This window comes from Pelodiscus sinensis, chromosome 1 (assembly GCF_052426305.1).
Source record: "Pelodiscus sinensis isolate ZL-2025 chromosome 1, ASM5242630v1, whole genome shotgun sequence".
Taxonomy (NCBI): domain Eukaryota; kingdom Metazoa; phylum Chordata; order Testudines; family Trionychidae; genus Pelodiscus; species Pelodiscus sinensis.
Genome location: NC_143052.1, coordinates 308,649,456 through 308,666,167, shown reverse-complemented (window position 1 = coordinate 308,666,167; position 16,712 = coordinate 308,649,456). Strand labels below are relative to the sequence as shown.

Genomic DNA, 16,712 nt, shown 5'->3' with positions numbered 1-16,712 from the left:
ACCCCCAATATGCTATTTTCACAGTTACTTTTTTTGAGTAGAACTTAAAAACTTCTGTGCTTTCTTCCTCTCTAGGAGTTATAATTAACTCTCCTTTGACTGACTGACTCGCCACCCAACCTTTGAGGAAAAAGTGATGGCTAAGCCAACCCACAGGAATTCCTTTGCCGTTCTATATAAAAAGATCTGCAAAGATAGTGCTTAAATGTTATAATCACTTCCCATTTTTTTGAAGTGTGTATTATCCCTGTGCAGTATAAGCAGCCTTCCTGATACCGTCACTATGGAAAGTGCGAGGGGAGGCAGTCACAGTGACAGCAGCCCTGGGCAAAACTCATTGCTGGCAACCTGCAGATGGGGGTTAGAACTCCACTGGCTCGTCATGGGTTCAGGTCTGCTCTGAGCCTTTTGAAAACATTGATTCATTTTTCTGAGCCACAGACAACCTGCCCTCCAGAGACTTCACACCAGAGAATGTTTCTTCCCCCATTCCACGAATTGGACTGCTGTGGGTTTAAAATGTCTCTCCGTGAAAACAAAATGACATTGGGGATCTAATATACATAGACATTTTCAGTATCACCATTATATTGACCCCATCTACAGAGTCAAGGCAGGAACCCAGTTACAAAACAGTTACAATTAGCAATGTACAACGGATGAGACTTTTCTATATACCATTAAACTAGTGATGTTAAATTTCAATTAATCAGCTAATTGAGTAGTCGATGGAATTTCCATCGCTATCCCACTGCACCTCTCCCTTTGACATGTACAAGAGCTGCCCACAGCTCCTGTACATTTCAAAGGGAGCGAGGCAGCAGGAACCCACTCTAGTGGGGAGCAAAGCAGTCCCTGCTGGCACAGGTTCCCCTCTGCGCCTCTTCCTTTGAAACGTACAAAAGACACAGGTGGTTCTTGTACATTCCAAAGGGAGAGGAGCAGCAGTGAGACCAGTGCGAGCAGGACTGTTTCAATCCCCACTCGCGCCATTTCCCTGCTGCTCCCTGCCTCCCCTGCTCCCCATAGAGACAGTGCTCAGAGGGGAACCGGCTTTTAAGCCAGCTACCCCCAGCACTAGCTCGTGCTCCCCCCATTGCTGCTGCTCTCTGAGGCTACGTCTACACTGCAGGTATTTGTTGGCAGACAGTATGCTAATGAAGCGCTCATTAGCATTTGTCGTGCTGTTATTTGCATATCTCTGCCGATGCTTTTTGCGCAAAAGGATTTTGCGCAAAAACAAGCAGTACAGACGGGTCCGTTTTGCACAAAAAAATCCTTTGTGCAAGATGCCTTATGCCTCCTTTCCTCAGTGGCCAAAGACTTTAGTCCCAGAGGCTATCATCAGCGATAGGGAGAAGAAAATCTCAGATGCCTAGTTAAGTTCTTCCCACCTCCCTTAGGTGTTACTTTAGTATGTACCCCATCCAGACTGAATGTGCGGGGTGGTATTAGAGAAAAGCAGAAGTGAAGAGAGACTTGTGTGTGTATGCCCACGTACATTCCATGAATGTGTGGATGGAAGGGAAAGGTGAAGAAGAGCGTGTGTATTTGTGAAAGGGAAAGCTAAAAAAGGATCATGTGTTTGTGAGGGAAGGCTGAAAAGGGAAGGAGGATACATGGCTAAATGTAAAAATAAAAATGGAACATTCATCACCAACTATCCTTCACCACAAAGGGTGACAGCAAAGAATCCTTAATTCAGTAGCTATTACACTGAAAAGACAAATGAAACCTAAGCACAAAAGAATATATAGCACTCTCACACAGCAATGCAGAACTCTGAACCGATGTTACAAATGAGTGAGCTCACATTTCACACAACTGTCAAGAAGAACAAACAGAATTTTAACACGAAAGCCTCATGAACTTTAAATTCTCAGGGAATTCACTGACTTCATTTTAGCAATCTGGCAACAGAAAACACTTGTCATTTTTGTAGGACAGTCTGTCTGCACACTAGTGACAGTATAAAGTTTAATAGGCCAGCACTGACATTTTGGGACCCTACAAGTATTTGCAACTATGTTTCAGATATTGTAGATGCTTAATTACCATTTTTTGAATGTCCAGTCAAGTTCTTATATCTGCAAATGACAGCTAAATCCCTCCAGCATTAACAATTAATTGTATCCACAACATGTGGCTGAGAAAGAGGCCAGAGGTTGCAACATTTCATAATTAAGTACATTATGATTATGCCCTATGAAATTCATGGTCTACTTTGGTCAATTTCATGGTCATAGGATTTTTCAAATAGTCACTTTCACTATTTCAGATGTTTACATCTCAAATTTCACAGAGCTGTCACAGCGGGGGTCCCAAATCAAAGGGAGGTTGTAGGGTGGTTGCAGAATTGCCACCCATACTTATGCAGTGCTGCTGGTGGTGGTGTTGTCTTTAGAGCTGGGCAGCTGGAGAGCAGCAGCTGCTGGCTGAGCACCCAGCTCTAAAGCCAGTGCCAGTAGCAGTGGAGAAGTAAGGATTGCAGGGTATTGGGGAGTCATCACTTTTTTGCAGGGGAAAGGATTGGCCTTACAGGGGGACAACTGACCAGGTAACCATGGTCCCCTCCTCCAAATAGCCCAAGAGTTAACTCTTGAACTCTCAACCGATAGCTGGGGAAGGACTGGGGAGACCCAGGCAGGGCTTCTACTATGCACCAGACTCCATCTGCTAGTCCAGTCGTGCTGAGGAGGGACAGGGCTTCTATTTCCTTGCAAGGGCTTCTCCAGGAGCCGGTCAGACCAACCTTTGAGAACCTACCCCTGCTGCAGGAAGCTCTGTGGCTGTGTTGCCTTCAAAGTTGAGTTACTAACCAACAGCTGCAGAGCTTCCTATGATCACGGAAGTTCTTGGAGGTGGGTCTGACCCCTTTGGGAGCATCCCATGTGGGGAAAGGAATTCCCATCCCTTCCTGGTCCCACTGGACTAGCAGCTGGAGCCTGGTACACAGTAGGAGCCTTCCTCCCTACAATAGTCAGATTGGGAAAATAGTGAGATGGGAAAATCAGATTGCAAGGTCCATGACACATTTGTCATGGTCATGAATTCAGTAGGGCCCAAATTATGATGTAGTACTTACCTATAGTAATGGGTGCTAGAGAAAACCCTCTGGCAGTTTGTCATGACTGATTCCCCACTCTGGCACAATGAATGCAGAAGCGGGGGCCCACAAAAGTACCCCAAAACCTTATCTTGAGGCATGCAGATCCCACAGACAGATTTTCCAGGACACAGAACTGAACCAATACCAGGTTAATAAAAAAGAAAGAACTTTTATCATCACAACAATACTCCTGTTACAATCATAGTTAGATATGTCCCGAATTTAAATGCTCTGTCTTGGTGCCCCATTAAGTAGTGAAAAATCCCAGAAAGCCCTGCTGGACATTTCACTACTTCATGGGGACACTGGTGCGGCACAGCAGCCTCCTCCCACTCCCCCACAACAGGGTGTGTTGGGCAGCCAGCCCGGCTTCCAATGGCATGCAGCCCCTCCCTCTCTTCTTTCCCTCCCTTGACATCAGAAAGGGGGGCTAGGGAGGGGTAAGTGGAAGGACGTGAGGGAGGAATGAGGCACAAGCCCCCAGTGGGGCAGACCAGGGAGGCTCTTAGTGCTCCTCAGGGTAGAAGCTCTCACGCAGGGCCTCCTGGATACTGACAACCCCCCAATGGACCTCCTGGATGGCAGCCTGCAGAAAGTGTAGCCAGGCTCGCAGCAACACGTCCATGAGAAGCATCAGAGTGCCCAGGGGAAGCTCTGGCTCCATGTTGCAGAGTGATATGGTGTCCCGAGTGAGGGCATCCAGAGCACACAGAGACAAAATGCTTTGCTGTCTCTCAGCGAGGTAGACAAGCAAGCAGGGAAAGCTGAGAACTGGCTGTCTGGGTGGGGGGGGGGAGAGCCCTTTAAGCACAGACCTCAGATAGCCTCAGGCAGCAGCCCCACACAGTAAGTCCTGACCTGGTGCCCTGCCGGAACTGGTTCTGGCCAGCCTTAAATGTGATTCAGAGTCCACTCAGTGTGGACACGCTATTTTGAAATAGCAAAATGCTATTTCAAAATGCATTTGTGTGTAGACACATTATTTCAAAATAAGCTATTTTGAAATAACACTGCAGTGTAGATATGCCCTAGGTACTAACACAAGAGAAATATTTAATAACTGTGTTTGTTTTTATTTTCAATAGAAAAATCTTAGACACCATGGAGATGAATGCAACAAAAGTCAAACACAGAGAAAAAACAAAATCACCTTGAAATCAGTCAAGATTAAATGAATACAAATTATCAAATTGTCTACTTCCATTGTAAATTTTCCCTGCCTTCCAACCTTGGAAATGTGCACCTCTACATTGTCCTTGTCAATGGCATAAGTTGTTGTAAATTAAACAGTGATATTTTCTTCAGGGATAACTTTGAACTTCCTAGTTTGTCTGGGTTTGAAAAGCAGCTCACTAAACTGCTTCTGCCCATTGATGTTTATGTTCTGTTGCTCTGCACAGGATGGGAAATATGCCAATGATGCTGGCCCAGACCCTGCATCCATTCATCAATTATAATATGGGGTGCTATGGAAAAGCAGGACCACAGCCACTACACTCAGAAATCATGGAATCATTAAGAGTGTCAAAATTCCTAGCACTTTTTTTTCTAGTTCAGTGTTTGAAATAAAATACTGTAACAAATACCCAGAGATATTTAATACAGTCCATGAAGGTTTAGATATGGTACATGGGTTAATACATTTTTATCTCCAGTTTCCAGTATTTAGATAAGGAAAGTGAAGAAGTAATTTTGAGGAAACTGATGATAAGCCAATTGGACAATGTTAGCTACCACAATGATAGGCACCTTCGAAATAATTAAAATAGAGAAAGGGCTCTAATCCTGAAATCACATTCATGTGGATAGATCCCTGTGTCTGTGCAAAGCCCCCTTCTCTCTCAGCCCTGGTGGAAATTACAGGATCAGGGTTATAGTGCTGGATTAGATGGAGGTCTAGGAATATTCAGTTCTTAAACACACTTTCACAAGAGCTTTGGGGAAATCCACATTCAGATATTGATCCAAACTGTGAAGAGCAGATCCACTGCTAACATAAACCAGATAATCACTCCTTCTGCGGCAGCAATAGTGGTTTATGTGGCAGCCAAAAAACAACTCTGTGGTATGGAGTGTGTATATAGGCAGTCCCCGACTTACGCGGATCCGACTTATGTCGGATCCGCACTTACGAATGGGGCTTTTCTCGTCCCGGAGCTCACGGGCGGCAGGACAGCCCAGAGTGCAGCGGTCCCGCCACCGCATCTTCCGGGGCGAGAAAAGCTGCTCCGGGTCTCCCTGGTGTGCTGGGGGGGACTCCCCAGCACAGCAGGGAGACCCGAGCAAAGCCGCACAGGCGGCAGGACCCCGCCGCCTGTGCGGCTTTGCTCGGGTCTCCCTGGTGTGCTGGGGGGGGACTCCCTGCTGTGCTGGGGGGGACTCCCCCGCAGCACAGCAGGGAGAGAGGAGCAAAGCCGCAGAGGTGGGGAACCCCGCCGCCTGTGCGGCTTTGCTTGGGTCTCCCTGCTGTGCTAGGGGGGACTCCCCCAGCACAGCAGGGAGACAGGAGCAAAGCCACAGAGGCGGCGGGACGTCTGCGCCTCCGCGGCTTTGCTCGGGTGTCCCTGGTCTGCTGGGGGGAGAGTGGGGGTGCAGCTAGTGCGCCCCCCCCCCCCCAGCAGACCAGGCTTTTGTTGCGGGATGCCTGGGATAGAGCAGCTGGGGTGCTGCCAGGTTGGTCCTGCGGGGACCTACCCGGCAGCGCCCCAGCTGTTCTGTCCCAGGAGTCCAGATTCAGCCGCTGTTGAAACTGATCAGTGGCTGATTCCAGGAAGCCGGGGGCAGAGCAACTCTGCCTAGGGCTTCCTGTAGTCAGCGCTGGTCAGTTTCAGCAGCAGCTGAATCTGGAGCCAGTTCCGACTTACATACAAATTCAACTTAAGAACAAACCTATAGTCCCTATCTTGTACGTAACCCGGGGACTGCCTGTATTTGAATAGTACAATAATGGAAGGGGGAAAAAAAAACCTCATCCACAGCACATTAGCTAATAACTAATGTCAACAGTGTGATAAGTTTTCACAATGCTGTCATAGAAGACTACTTTAATTACAATACAGTCTTCCTTGCTCTTTATTTTAAGAACATAAGAATGGCCATACTAGGTCAGACCAAAGGTCCATCTAGCCCAGTAGCCTGTCTGCCAACAGTGGCCAGTGCCAGGTGCCCCATAGGGGTGGACCGAAGACAATGATCAAGCGATTTATCTCCTGCCATCTATCTCCAGCCTTTGACAAACAGAGGCCAGGGGCACCATTCTTTACCCCCTGGCTAATAGCCTTTTATGGACCTAACCTCCATTAATTTATCCAGCTCTTTTTTAAACTGTTATAGTCCGAGCCTTCTCTGGCAAGGAGTTCCACAGGTTGACTACGGTGAGAAGAAGAACTTTCTTTCATTAGTTTTAAACTTGCTACCCATTAATTTCATTTGGTGTCCTCTAGTTCTTATATTATGGGAACAAGTAAATAACTTTCCCTTATTCACCCTCTCCACACCACTCATGATTTTATATACCTCCATCATATCCCCCCTCAGTCTCCTCTTTTCTAAACTGAAAAACCCAGTCTCTTTAGCCTCTCCTCATACGGGACCCGTTCCAAACCCCTAATCATTTTAGTTGCCCTTTTCTAAACCTTTTCTAATGCCAAAATATCTTTTTTCAGGTGAGGAGACCACATCTGTATGCATTATTCAAGATGTGGGCGTACTATAGTTTTATATAGGGGCAGTAAGATATTCTTCATCTTATTTTCTATCCCTTTTTAATAATTCCTAGCATCCTATTTTCTTTTTTTATTTTATTATTTTTGTTTCAAGGAAGCAAAAGGCCATTGAAAAAACCCTTATATTTTTATCGAGGTTAAATTTTCAAAAGTGACTGATGATTTTATGGTGCCATCATTTTGGGGCCCACTGCCTGAGACACCCTACAAGGACCTGATCATCAGAGGGCAAGGACTTAGCCCTTTATGCAAATCGGGGCCCTTTCACCTGTCTCAGGTTGGGCACCCAGACATTAAGGCAATGAAAATTATTAGGAATTTGGAAATTTAGGTCTTTCTAAAAGCAGGAAGCATTACAAAAGCCATTGCAAACATTCCAGTAACTTCCTTTACAATTCTATCAGAAATAATTATTTTTAAATCAGCTCTTCCTGGGCCATTGTACCACAGCTTTAACCAGTGAGGTGCTTAAATTGGAGCCCCTATGCTATAAATAAGGGGGTGCTGCTGGCCTGGCTTTCTTCATTAAGATGCCCTTCCCTTTAGAACTCACTCCCTGACTCCACATGATCTAAGCCAACTTGAATGCTTATCTTTGAACGCATCTGAAGAAGAGGAGGAATAGTAGCTGGGAAGGGAAGATTGGGTTTAACCTTTCATTGGTTTTAACCTTTCGTTTTGTTGGCTGGGGGTGACATGCGATAGAATTGCTGCAGTGTATTTACAAATATGGGAATCCTGATGTGTGTGTTTTAAATGATGTCAATGGTAAGTCACTAAAGTGAATAGGCAGATAGATGCTCTTTTGTTTATTAATTTAGGGCTATAGTAGGCGGTGGGGAGGGGAGGAACTGTATGCTTCCTGGCACCACATGGCTTCTGCCTCCCTGAGCACCAGGCAGGAGGAGAGGGGCTGCATGACTCCCGATGCCAAGCAGCTCATGCCTCACTGCTCGTGGTGCCGTGAGGCTTCCACTCCTCCTTCCCCCCACCACTGGGAAGGATGGGGCTGTATGGCTCCTGGCGCCACATGGCTTCTGCCCTCCCAAGCACTGGGGAGGAGGGAAAGGGGAGTGGCCATGCAGTGCCATACAGCTCGTGGCTCCCAGTGCCATGTGCCTTTCAATCCCCTGAACACCAGGGAGGGGAGGGGCGGGGCTGTGTGATTTACAGCTTCTGCCCCCTCCCCAGCACTGGGAGGGGCCACATGGCTTCTGCCCACACTCCTTGGTGCTCAAGGGGGTAGAGGGGTGGCTGTGCAGCTTTCACCTCTCCACCCACCCGCCCCAGCACCTTGACAGGCCCCGCGCTCTGGCCTGGGCACCAGGGAAGGGGGAGGAGGGACAAGCAGCCAAGGACTGGGAAAGTGGGAGGGAGGAGTCAGGCAGGACACAGAGTGATGTGATGACATCACTCTGGGTATGTCTACACTACAGCGCTAATTCGAACTAACTTAGTTCGAATTAGTTAATTCGAACTAAGCTAATTCGAACTAACGCGTCTAGAACTAAAAACTAGTTCGAATTAGCGTTTTGCTAATTCGAACTAGCAAGTCCACATTAAGTGGACCCTGAACTGGGCTTAAGGATGGCCGGAAGCAGTGCCGGCAGGGCATCAGAGGAGGACTTAGAGCGTGGAGATGCTGTGTCAGGCTAGCCAAGGGCTGTGCTTAAAGGGTCCCGACCCCCACCCCGGACAGACAGTTATCAGGGGTGCCCCGCTTGAAAACCAGTCCTGGCTTGGAGTGCCCGGAATGCCCACACTGGGAACATCACACCACTCGGCCATCAGCCCAGCTGCACTTGCCACAGGCTGCCATCTAGGGAGAGGGGGCAACTGGGGGGCTGCAGGAGAGCTTCCACCCCCAGAAGCCCACAGAGCCAGCCCAGTCCTCCCCATCGGGGGCTCATGCCCCATTCCTCCCTCACCTCCTTCCACTTACCCTTCCCTAGCCCCTTTTCTTGATGTACAAAATAAAGGACAATTGTGTTCAAAAATGGAATCTGTCCTTATTGAACAAAACTGGGGGAGACTGGGAAAATGAGGTGGGAGAGGGGAAGAGAGAGGCTGGGAGAGGGGAGGGCAACTAAAATAATCAGGGGTTGGGAACAGGTCCCATATGAAGAGAGGCTAAAGAGACTGGGACTTCTCAGCTTAGAAAAGAGGAGACTGAGGGGGGATATGATAGAGGTCTATAAAAGCATGAGTGGTGTGGAAAGGGTGCATAAAGAAAAGTTCTTCATTAGTTCCCATAATAGAAGGACTAGAGGACACCAAAGGAAAGGAATGGGTAGCAGGCTTCAAACTAGTAACAGAAAGTTCTTCTTCACAAAGCAAAGAGTCAACCTGTGGAACTCCTTGCTGCAGGAGGCTGTGAAGGCTACAACTAGAACAGAGTTTAAAGGGAAGTGAGATAAAGTGATGGAGGTTGGGTCCATGGAGTGCTATTAGCCAGGGGGTAGGAGTGGTGTCCCTGCCCAAAGTTTGTGGAAGGCTGGAGAGGGATGGCACGAGACAAATGGCTTGGTCACTGTCTCCGGTCCATCCCCTCCAGGGTCCCTAGGGTTGGCTGCTGTCGGCAGACAGGCTACTGGGCTAGATGGACCTTTGGTCTGACCCAGGACGGCCATTGTAAGCTCAGGGTCGGGGGTCTCAGTGGACCCCCTTGATTTTCATGCACACCTGCTCCTGGATGGCCAGGCTGGCAGCTCTCCTGCCCTAGACGGCCACCTTCCTGTGCCTAGTGCGGAGATTGTGGACGAGGTCCACGATGTCCGCACTAGCCCAGGCGGGTGCCCGCCTCTTGCGGTCCTGGGCAAGCTCCCGGGAGCCGCCAGCCTGGTCCCGGGAAGAGGGGGAGGGCTGGGGGGCATCGGGTGGCTGGTTCGATCCGTGCCAGGTGCAGGGTCTGCTGGCTGGGTGCTGGCAGGCTTGCACCTGGCACGGGCACCGTAGCCAGCCCGTGCCCCTTTAAGGGGTCCGGGGCCGGGAGGGGGGCATAGAGTTTCCCTGGTGTTGGCCAGAGTGGCCACCAGGGAAACCTGGGAAGCCTTAGCCTCCCACTAGTTCGAATTAAGGGTCTACACAGCCCTTAATTCGAACTAGCTAGTTCGAACTAGGCTTAATTCTCGTAAAATGAGGTTTACCTAGTTCGAACTAAGCGCTCCGCTAGTTCAAATTAAATTCGAACTAGTGGAGCGCTAGTGTAGCGCCTATTAAAGTTAGTTCGAACTAACATCCGTTAGTTCGAACTAACTCTGTAGTGTAGACATACTCTTAGTTGTCCTTCAGGAAAAGCTTTTATATATATAGAGAGAGAAAACACAATTTCCCCCCTTGAACTCTTCTTAACCCAAATACAGTAGCACTAAGAAGCTGAAAGTGAAACTGACTTCAGTGATTTTAAAGGTCTGATCTAAGAAATCAAAGGGTATGTCTACACTACCCCGCTAGTTCGAACTAGTGGGGTAATGTAGGCATACCGCACTTGCAAATGAAGCCCGGGATTTGAATTTCCCGGGCTTCATTTGCATAAACTGGGCGCTGCCATTTTTAAATCCCGGCTGGTTCGAACCCCGTGCTGCGCGGCTACACGCGGCACGAACTAGGTAGTTCGGACTAGGCTTCCTAGTTCGAACTACCGTTACTCCTCGTTCCACGAGGAGTTTGAACTAGGAAGCCTAGTCTGAACTAGCTACTCCGTGCCGCGTGTAGCCGTGCGGCACGGGGTTCAAACCAGCCGGGATTTAAAAATGGCGGCGCCCGGCTTATGCAAATGAAGCCCGGGAAATTCAAATCCCGGGCTTCATTTGCAAGTGCGGTATGCCTACATTACCCCGCTAGTTCGAACTAGCGGGGTAGTGTAGACATACCCAAAGGGCTTAATTCAAAGCCCACTGAAGTAAATGGGCTCGTGATTTCAATGGTGTTTGGATCAAGCCCACAGGTACAGATTTACAGCACACCTCTGCCTATTAGGTGCTTAAATACAGGTGTAAATGTGGCCTAAAAAGCATAAACAATGAGATGTACTTTGGATTTTTAGAAAGGATTTTAGCTGGATCTAAGTTTTTACTGGTAACTCCTTAAAGTAAGGGGGTTGTTTACAACATTAATGGTTAAGCTGACAGTTTCCCTTTAGCTCTCTGAAGATTATTTCTAAAGATCATCTTTTATTTCCCAGTTAGCTACAGAAATAACCTAGGAAACACAACACTTTTGCACGTCAGTGACCTCAGATATTAAGTGGTGTACTGTTACTGTTGGTGATTATATTACATGGAGGATTTAGTTACTATATTGGTTTTCTTTTTTTAAAGTAAAAATAATATTTTAAAATGATCCTTGTGCCTTTAAACATTGAACAGCCATGACTCTGTATTGGAAGACAGATGGTTTTACTTTACTACCAGGGAGAACATAAGACTGTTCACTTCATGTATGACTATGATGAAGCCACCTGCACTCGTTGCCTGATTAATGAGACTTGGACACCATCAATCTTCTTTTAACAATAGTGGGTCTCAGATGTTTGTCTATTAACAAGAGCTGCAAATTCGACAAGTTTAAATCTTCCCTCAAAAGAGAGTTCTTGTGGTTCATAAATACCTGGTGAATGGAGCTTGGTTGCTGATACTGCTAATCTCTTAGGGGATGACACAGTGGGTTTATTTGCATCTTGATCTTTTTGTACTTCTTTCTTCAAACCTGCTTTAAAAAAATAAACTCAATCATTACTTTATTTGCAACCACACAGAAGCATGGCTATAAGACGTGTAACAGCATGGCAAAACACAAATACTTTTTCAATATTACTTTTGGGCCAGATATTGAAAGCTTTGCATAGGAATTTTGCATGTGCACAATCCCACAGGCCTATGGCATGCTCAAAGCTATCATGATGCTGTGTGCCAACTGAGCATTTAAGCGAACACGTGGCCAGTTATACATTTAACCAACCGTGTGGCTCTGCAAAGATGCAGCTCTGCACATGCAAACTGAGGTGAAATTCCCACACTGATGAGGGCCAGCACAAGGCTATATAGGTGCACTCTGCAAATCTTCTGGCCTTCTGCATGTGGTGTACTTCACTCATGAGCAGACGAATCCCTAAAATCTGGCATATGACGCTTATTCTGGTTTACAGCACCATGTTATTTGTGAGATGTTTTACCTGTTCTTACAAACAGGAATTTAATTTTTGAGCCTTAACAAGGTGAGAATATTGTTGCACTCATCAAGTAGCCCCAAAGTGGAGCTAAGAGCAAGCCAGAATCATGATGAGTAGAACTGTAATCAGAGAGCCTATTGTTTATCGGCAGAATTGCTGATGGGGCAAAAGAGAAAATTGTCCCAAGGTCCAGCAATGTAAAAGGCCTGGCACTATGGGCTGCTATTGCCAGTACCACAGAGGCAGGAGTCCCAGGCCCTTTAAATTGCCTCTGGAGCCCACCATGGGGACTGGCTGCAGGAGGTGTGGACTGTCCAGGCAATGCTGAAGACTGGCTGCTCCTAGCCCCATCCTTTCCTCCTGAGGCTCCACCCCTTCCAGGGGGCCCAGAACTGAATTCCTCCCCTCCCCCGCCCATTGCCCAGGGCCTGGCAAAGTCTGTCACCAGCCTTCTTTATATGGTCTCTGGTCCGGTTCCTTGACTGGTTTTGTCTGTTACAGAAATAATTTTTATAGCTGTAAATCCATTAAGGTGGAATATTTTCCCATTTGTTTGCCTTTTTTATTTTTAGTACTTGCAATTTTTTTAAATTGTAATTCTCAGACTCAGTAACAGCGAATGCTATTGGAAATACAATAAAACCAAAGGGAACACAAAAATGATCTCTGGTATAGGATAAACCATTTTCCATATTATAAAACTTCAGCATCTTTCATGCTTACATTCATATGTCTAAGGAAATGACAAACAGAGGACTGACAATACACTGTGTTCCCTGGAGGATAACTGAGGCAGAAAAACAAAGCCTGGTACAATTTAAAAACAACATTTTGCAATTTCAGTGGCTAGTTCCACATCTAAGACCTTGTTTCATGATGCTTCATTCGAATCTGTGTGTTGCATATGGGGAATGGATAGTAGAGTTTGCTAATCTTCTTTTAAGATTAAAATCCTGCAGGTAATAATGCTTGTTGGATTAACAGTTTACATAATGTCCAAAGCTGTAGTTAGAGTTACAGGTAGGGTCTCACAATAAGCCCTGTTTTTTTTGACACACCACCTTCTCGTCCCCTCTATGTTAAGAGTTGCACAAAATGAACTACACACAAGAGGACATGTGCAGTGTACAACCAGTTTTATCAGTTCTACAATACAGGGAACTATGCTGCATATTCTTTAGTGCCACCTACTGGCAATTTTAAACATTACATTCAAACAGATCTCTCTCTTTTATAGAGCACTTGTGTAACAACAGCACACACAGAGATTGTTAAATTCTTCTCTCAGTTATATCAATGTAAATTTGAAGTTACTCCAGTAGCAATTATTCCAGATTAACACTGTTGTAACTCAGAACAGAACAGATGCCATATGTGAGAGGTTTGGAGCTGCTTTGTAATAATTTATGAAAATCATACGTTAGTTTAGTTGTTGGATTGTTTTCTGTGTGACTATGGGTATGTCTACACATCCAAGTTAATTCTGAATTAACTTTAATAGTGTCTACACAGGCAAACCGCTATTTCGAATTTAATTCGAAATAGCGAGACACTTAATTCGAATTTGATAAACCTCATTCTACGAGGAGTAACACCAAACTCGAATTAGCTAATTCGAAATAAGTGCTGTGTAGACACTTATTTCAAAATAGGGGGCCTCCAGCCTTCCCAGGGTGCCCTGGTGACCACTCCAGCCTCAAGCAAGAACACTTCTCTCCCTCCTCCACTCTCCCCAGAGCCCTTAAAGGGGTTGACTCTGGACACAGGGCCTGTGCCAATTCCAAGCCTGCCAGCACAGAGCCAGCAATCACTGCCCCTGACCCAGTGGCCCCAAAACATGAGCCAGCAAGCCACTGGCAGCCAGCCCTCCACCGCTCCCCAGGAGCAGTCTGCCAGCTCCCAGGAGCTTGCCAGGGCCCAGAAAAGGTGGGTGCCTTCCTGGTCCAGGGCGGAGATCAGGGTGGACCTTACTCAGGTTTGGGGGGGGATGCCCCCAACGTCCATGATCTCCGTACTATATGGAGGAACGCGGCCGTCTATGGCAGGATAGCTGCCAGCCTGGCAACCAAAGGCCACATGCGATCCCAGGAGCAGGTTTGCATGAAAATCAAGGTGGTCTGGCGAGACTCCCAACCCTGAGCTTCCCCTCCCCCTTGCTTCCCCTTCCAGCTCCCTCTTCCAAGGTTTCCCCCTCCCCTCTCCCACCCTCTCTCTTCCCCTCTCCCACCTCCTTTCCCTAGTCTCACCAGAGTTTCATCCCTCCACCCCCAGTTTTATTAAATAAAGGTAGTTTGTGTTCATGAAAATACATGTATTTTATTTGACATCAGGAAGTGGGGCTGGGGGGAGGGTTAAGTGGAAGGATGTGAGGGAGGAATGAGGTACAAGCCTCCAGTGGGGCAGACCAGGGAGGTTCTTAGTGCTCCTCAGGGTGGAAGCTCTCCTGCAGGGCCTCCTGGATACTGACAGCCCCCCAATGGACCTCCCGGATGACAGCCTACAGAAAGTGCAGCCAGGCTTGCAGCAACATGTTCACGAGAAGCACCAGAGTACCCAGGGGCAGCTCTGGCTCCATGTTGCAGAGTGCTGTGATGTCCCAAGTGAGGGCAACAAGAGCATGCAGAGACACAAATGCTTTGCTGTCCCTCAGCGAGGCAGGCAAGCAAACAGGGACACCTGGGACATGTGTGTGTGTCCTTTTAAGCACAAGCCTCAGATAGCCTCAGGCAACAGCCACACAAAGACACTCCTGACCTGATGCCCTACCCCTGACCTGATTCCGGCCGGTCTTAAATCCGAATCAATGTCCACTCAGTGTGGACGCGCTATTTCTAATTAGCAAAACGCTAATTCGAACTGCATTTTGTGTGTAGATGCATTAATTCAAATTAACTTAATTTGGATTAACTATTTCGAATTAAGATAACTCGAATTAATGCTGTAGTGTAGACATATGCTATTAGTTTAATACAGGTGGAAAAATAAGCAAGAAGGAAAAATATCTGAAGATAGCCACCACTTATCAAATACTTAAGCTTTGTTAAGGGACAACATCAGAACTATTTGCTTTGATTTTTGCCTCCTTTTCAAGCCACTCTACAAAACAGGTTTTGATTAGGACAGAAAAGCACATAACACATCAACACTCTGGCAATGTTAAAAGGGCCCTTCTCTGTAGAAGGGGTGAAAGGTTGTTTGGGGGAACCAGACTGAAACATGGGACCCTCTGTAGGTGCCTAAAAAATTTAGTTTCAGAGAGGTAGCTGAGTTAGTCTAACAGGAAAAACTTAAAAAACAACGAATAGTCTGGTGGCATTTTAAAGACTAACAAAACATGTAGATGGTATTATGAGTTTTTGTGGGCACAGCCCATTTCTTCAGATGACTTCTTCATGTGAAGAAATGTGCTGTGCCCACGAAGGCTCATGATACCATCTACATGTTTTGTTAGTCTTTAAAATGCTACTAGACTATTTGTTGTTTTTTAAGTTTTTCCAGAAGAAATTAGGACTGCCTAAGTTATCATAAGGGTTGATAAGCCTATCAGTAAAAGAGACATGTGTTTTCATTGTTTGTTCCCTTAAAATCTGTTTTTTTCTCGAATGGCTTATTTCTGCTGTCAAACAATATCTCTGTTCTAAGAAAGCTGCCTGATCACTACATACCACTGCTCACACATTCCCTGAAGAAAGAATTGGAGGTAACCAAACTCAGACATGCTGGGTAAAAAAAGTTGACACACAATGGTACTAGGGCCCAGGGCCCAGTCTGAATGTGGGAGAACTGCAAATTCCACCTCAGGTTGAGCTAACATGGGGGCTGCCACATGAAGAGGTGCCCTTAGACACCAGAAAAATGACAGGAGTAGTTAGCCCTGAACCATGCCACCCAGTACAATATATTCTTTTGTTTGTTTCCAAAGGGAGGCATAGGGGACAAAACTTTTTAGTGTGAGGTTTTAGAATTTCTTTCTGAGAGTTTTAAGGACAAGGTAAATCTCTTTTATGGATTCACTTGACGTTATTTCGAAATAACTATGTGAGTGTCCACACAGCAATTCCGTTATTAGGAAATAAATTCAAAATAATGGACGGCTTATTCCAACTTCTGTAAACTTCATTCCACAAGGAATAATGCCTATTCCGAAATAGCTATTTCGAAATAGCTATAGTGTGGATGCTCCACTGTTACTATTTTGAAATAGTTCCTCCCCAGGGCCATTCAAAGTAATTACTCCCTAGTGCAGTGGTCCCCAACCTTTAGAGGCTCCCGGGCGCCTGGGGGCGGGGCCACTCACACTCCGGGCGCCTGGGGGCGGGGCCGCGCATCCTGGGGCACGCCAGGGGTGGGGATACCCTTGCACCCGGCGCCGGCATGTGCCCCAGGGCCGGGGCCGGGGCCGCCCGAGCGCCTTGTGCCGTGGGCCCGGGGCCGGCGCTGCCGCCCGAGCCGCGCGCCCGGGGCTGGCGCCGCGCGCCCGCATGTGCCCCGGAGCTGGCGCCGCCAGAGCGCCGCGCCCCAGGCGCCGGTGTGTGTCGCGCGCCTGGGGCCGGCGTCTCCAGCGCGCCGCACTCCGGGGCCGGGGCCGGCCCAGGTTGTCGGTGGGCGCATCCACATTAGGGAAGCCTAACTCAGGCTAATTTTGAGGTTTCCCTGTAGTGTAGATGTGCTATTTTGAAATATGCTATTTTGGAGTATTTCTTCCGGA

General features: G+C 47.2%; 1 protein-coding gene across 1 annotated transcript in view; it reads right to left on the bottom strand.

Moving 5' to 3' along the window:
* Positions 1-16,712, bottom strand: part of MTUS2 (microtubule associated scaffold protein 2) — a 479,820-nt gene that overhangs the window by 86,255 nt on the left and 376,853 nt on the right. The window contains exon 6 of the mRNA XM_075919208.2: positions 11,443-11,544. Within this exon, the coding sequence (XP_075775323.2) occupies positions 11,443-11,544 (102 nt within the window). The remainder of the gene's footprint in view (positions 1-11,442; positions 11,545-16,712) is intronic.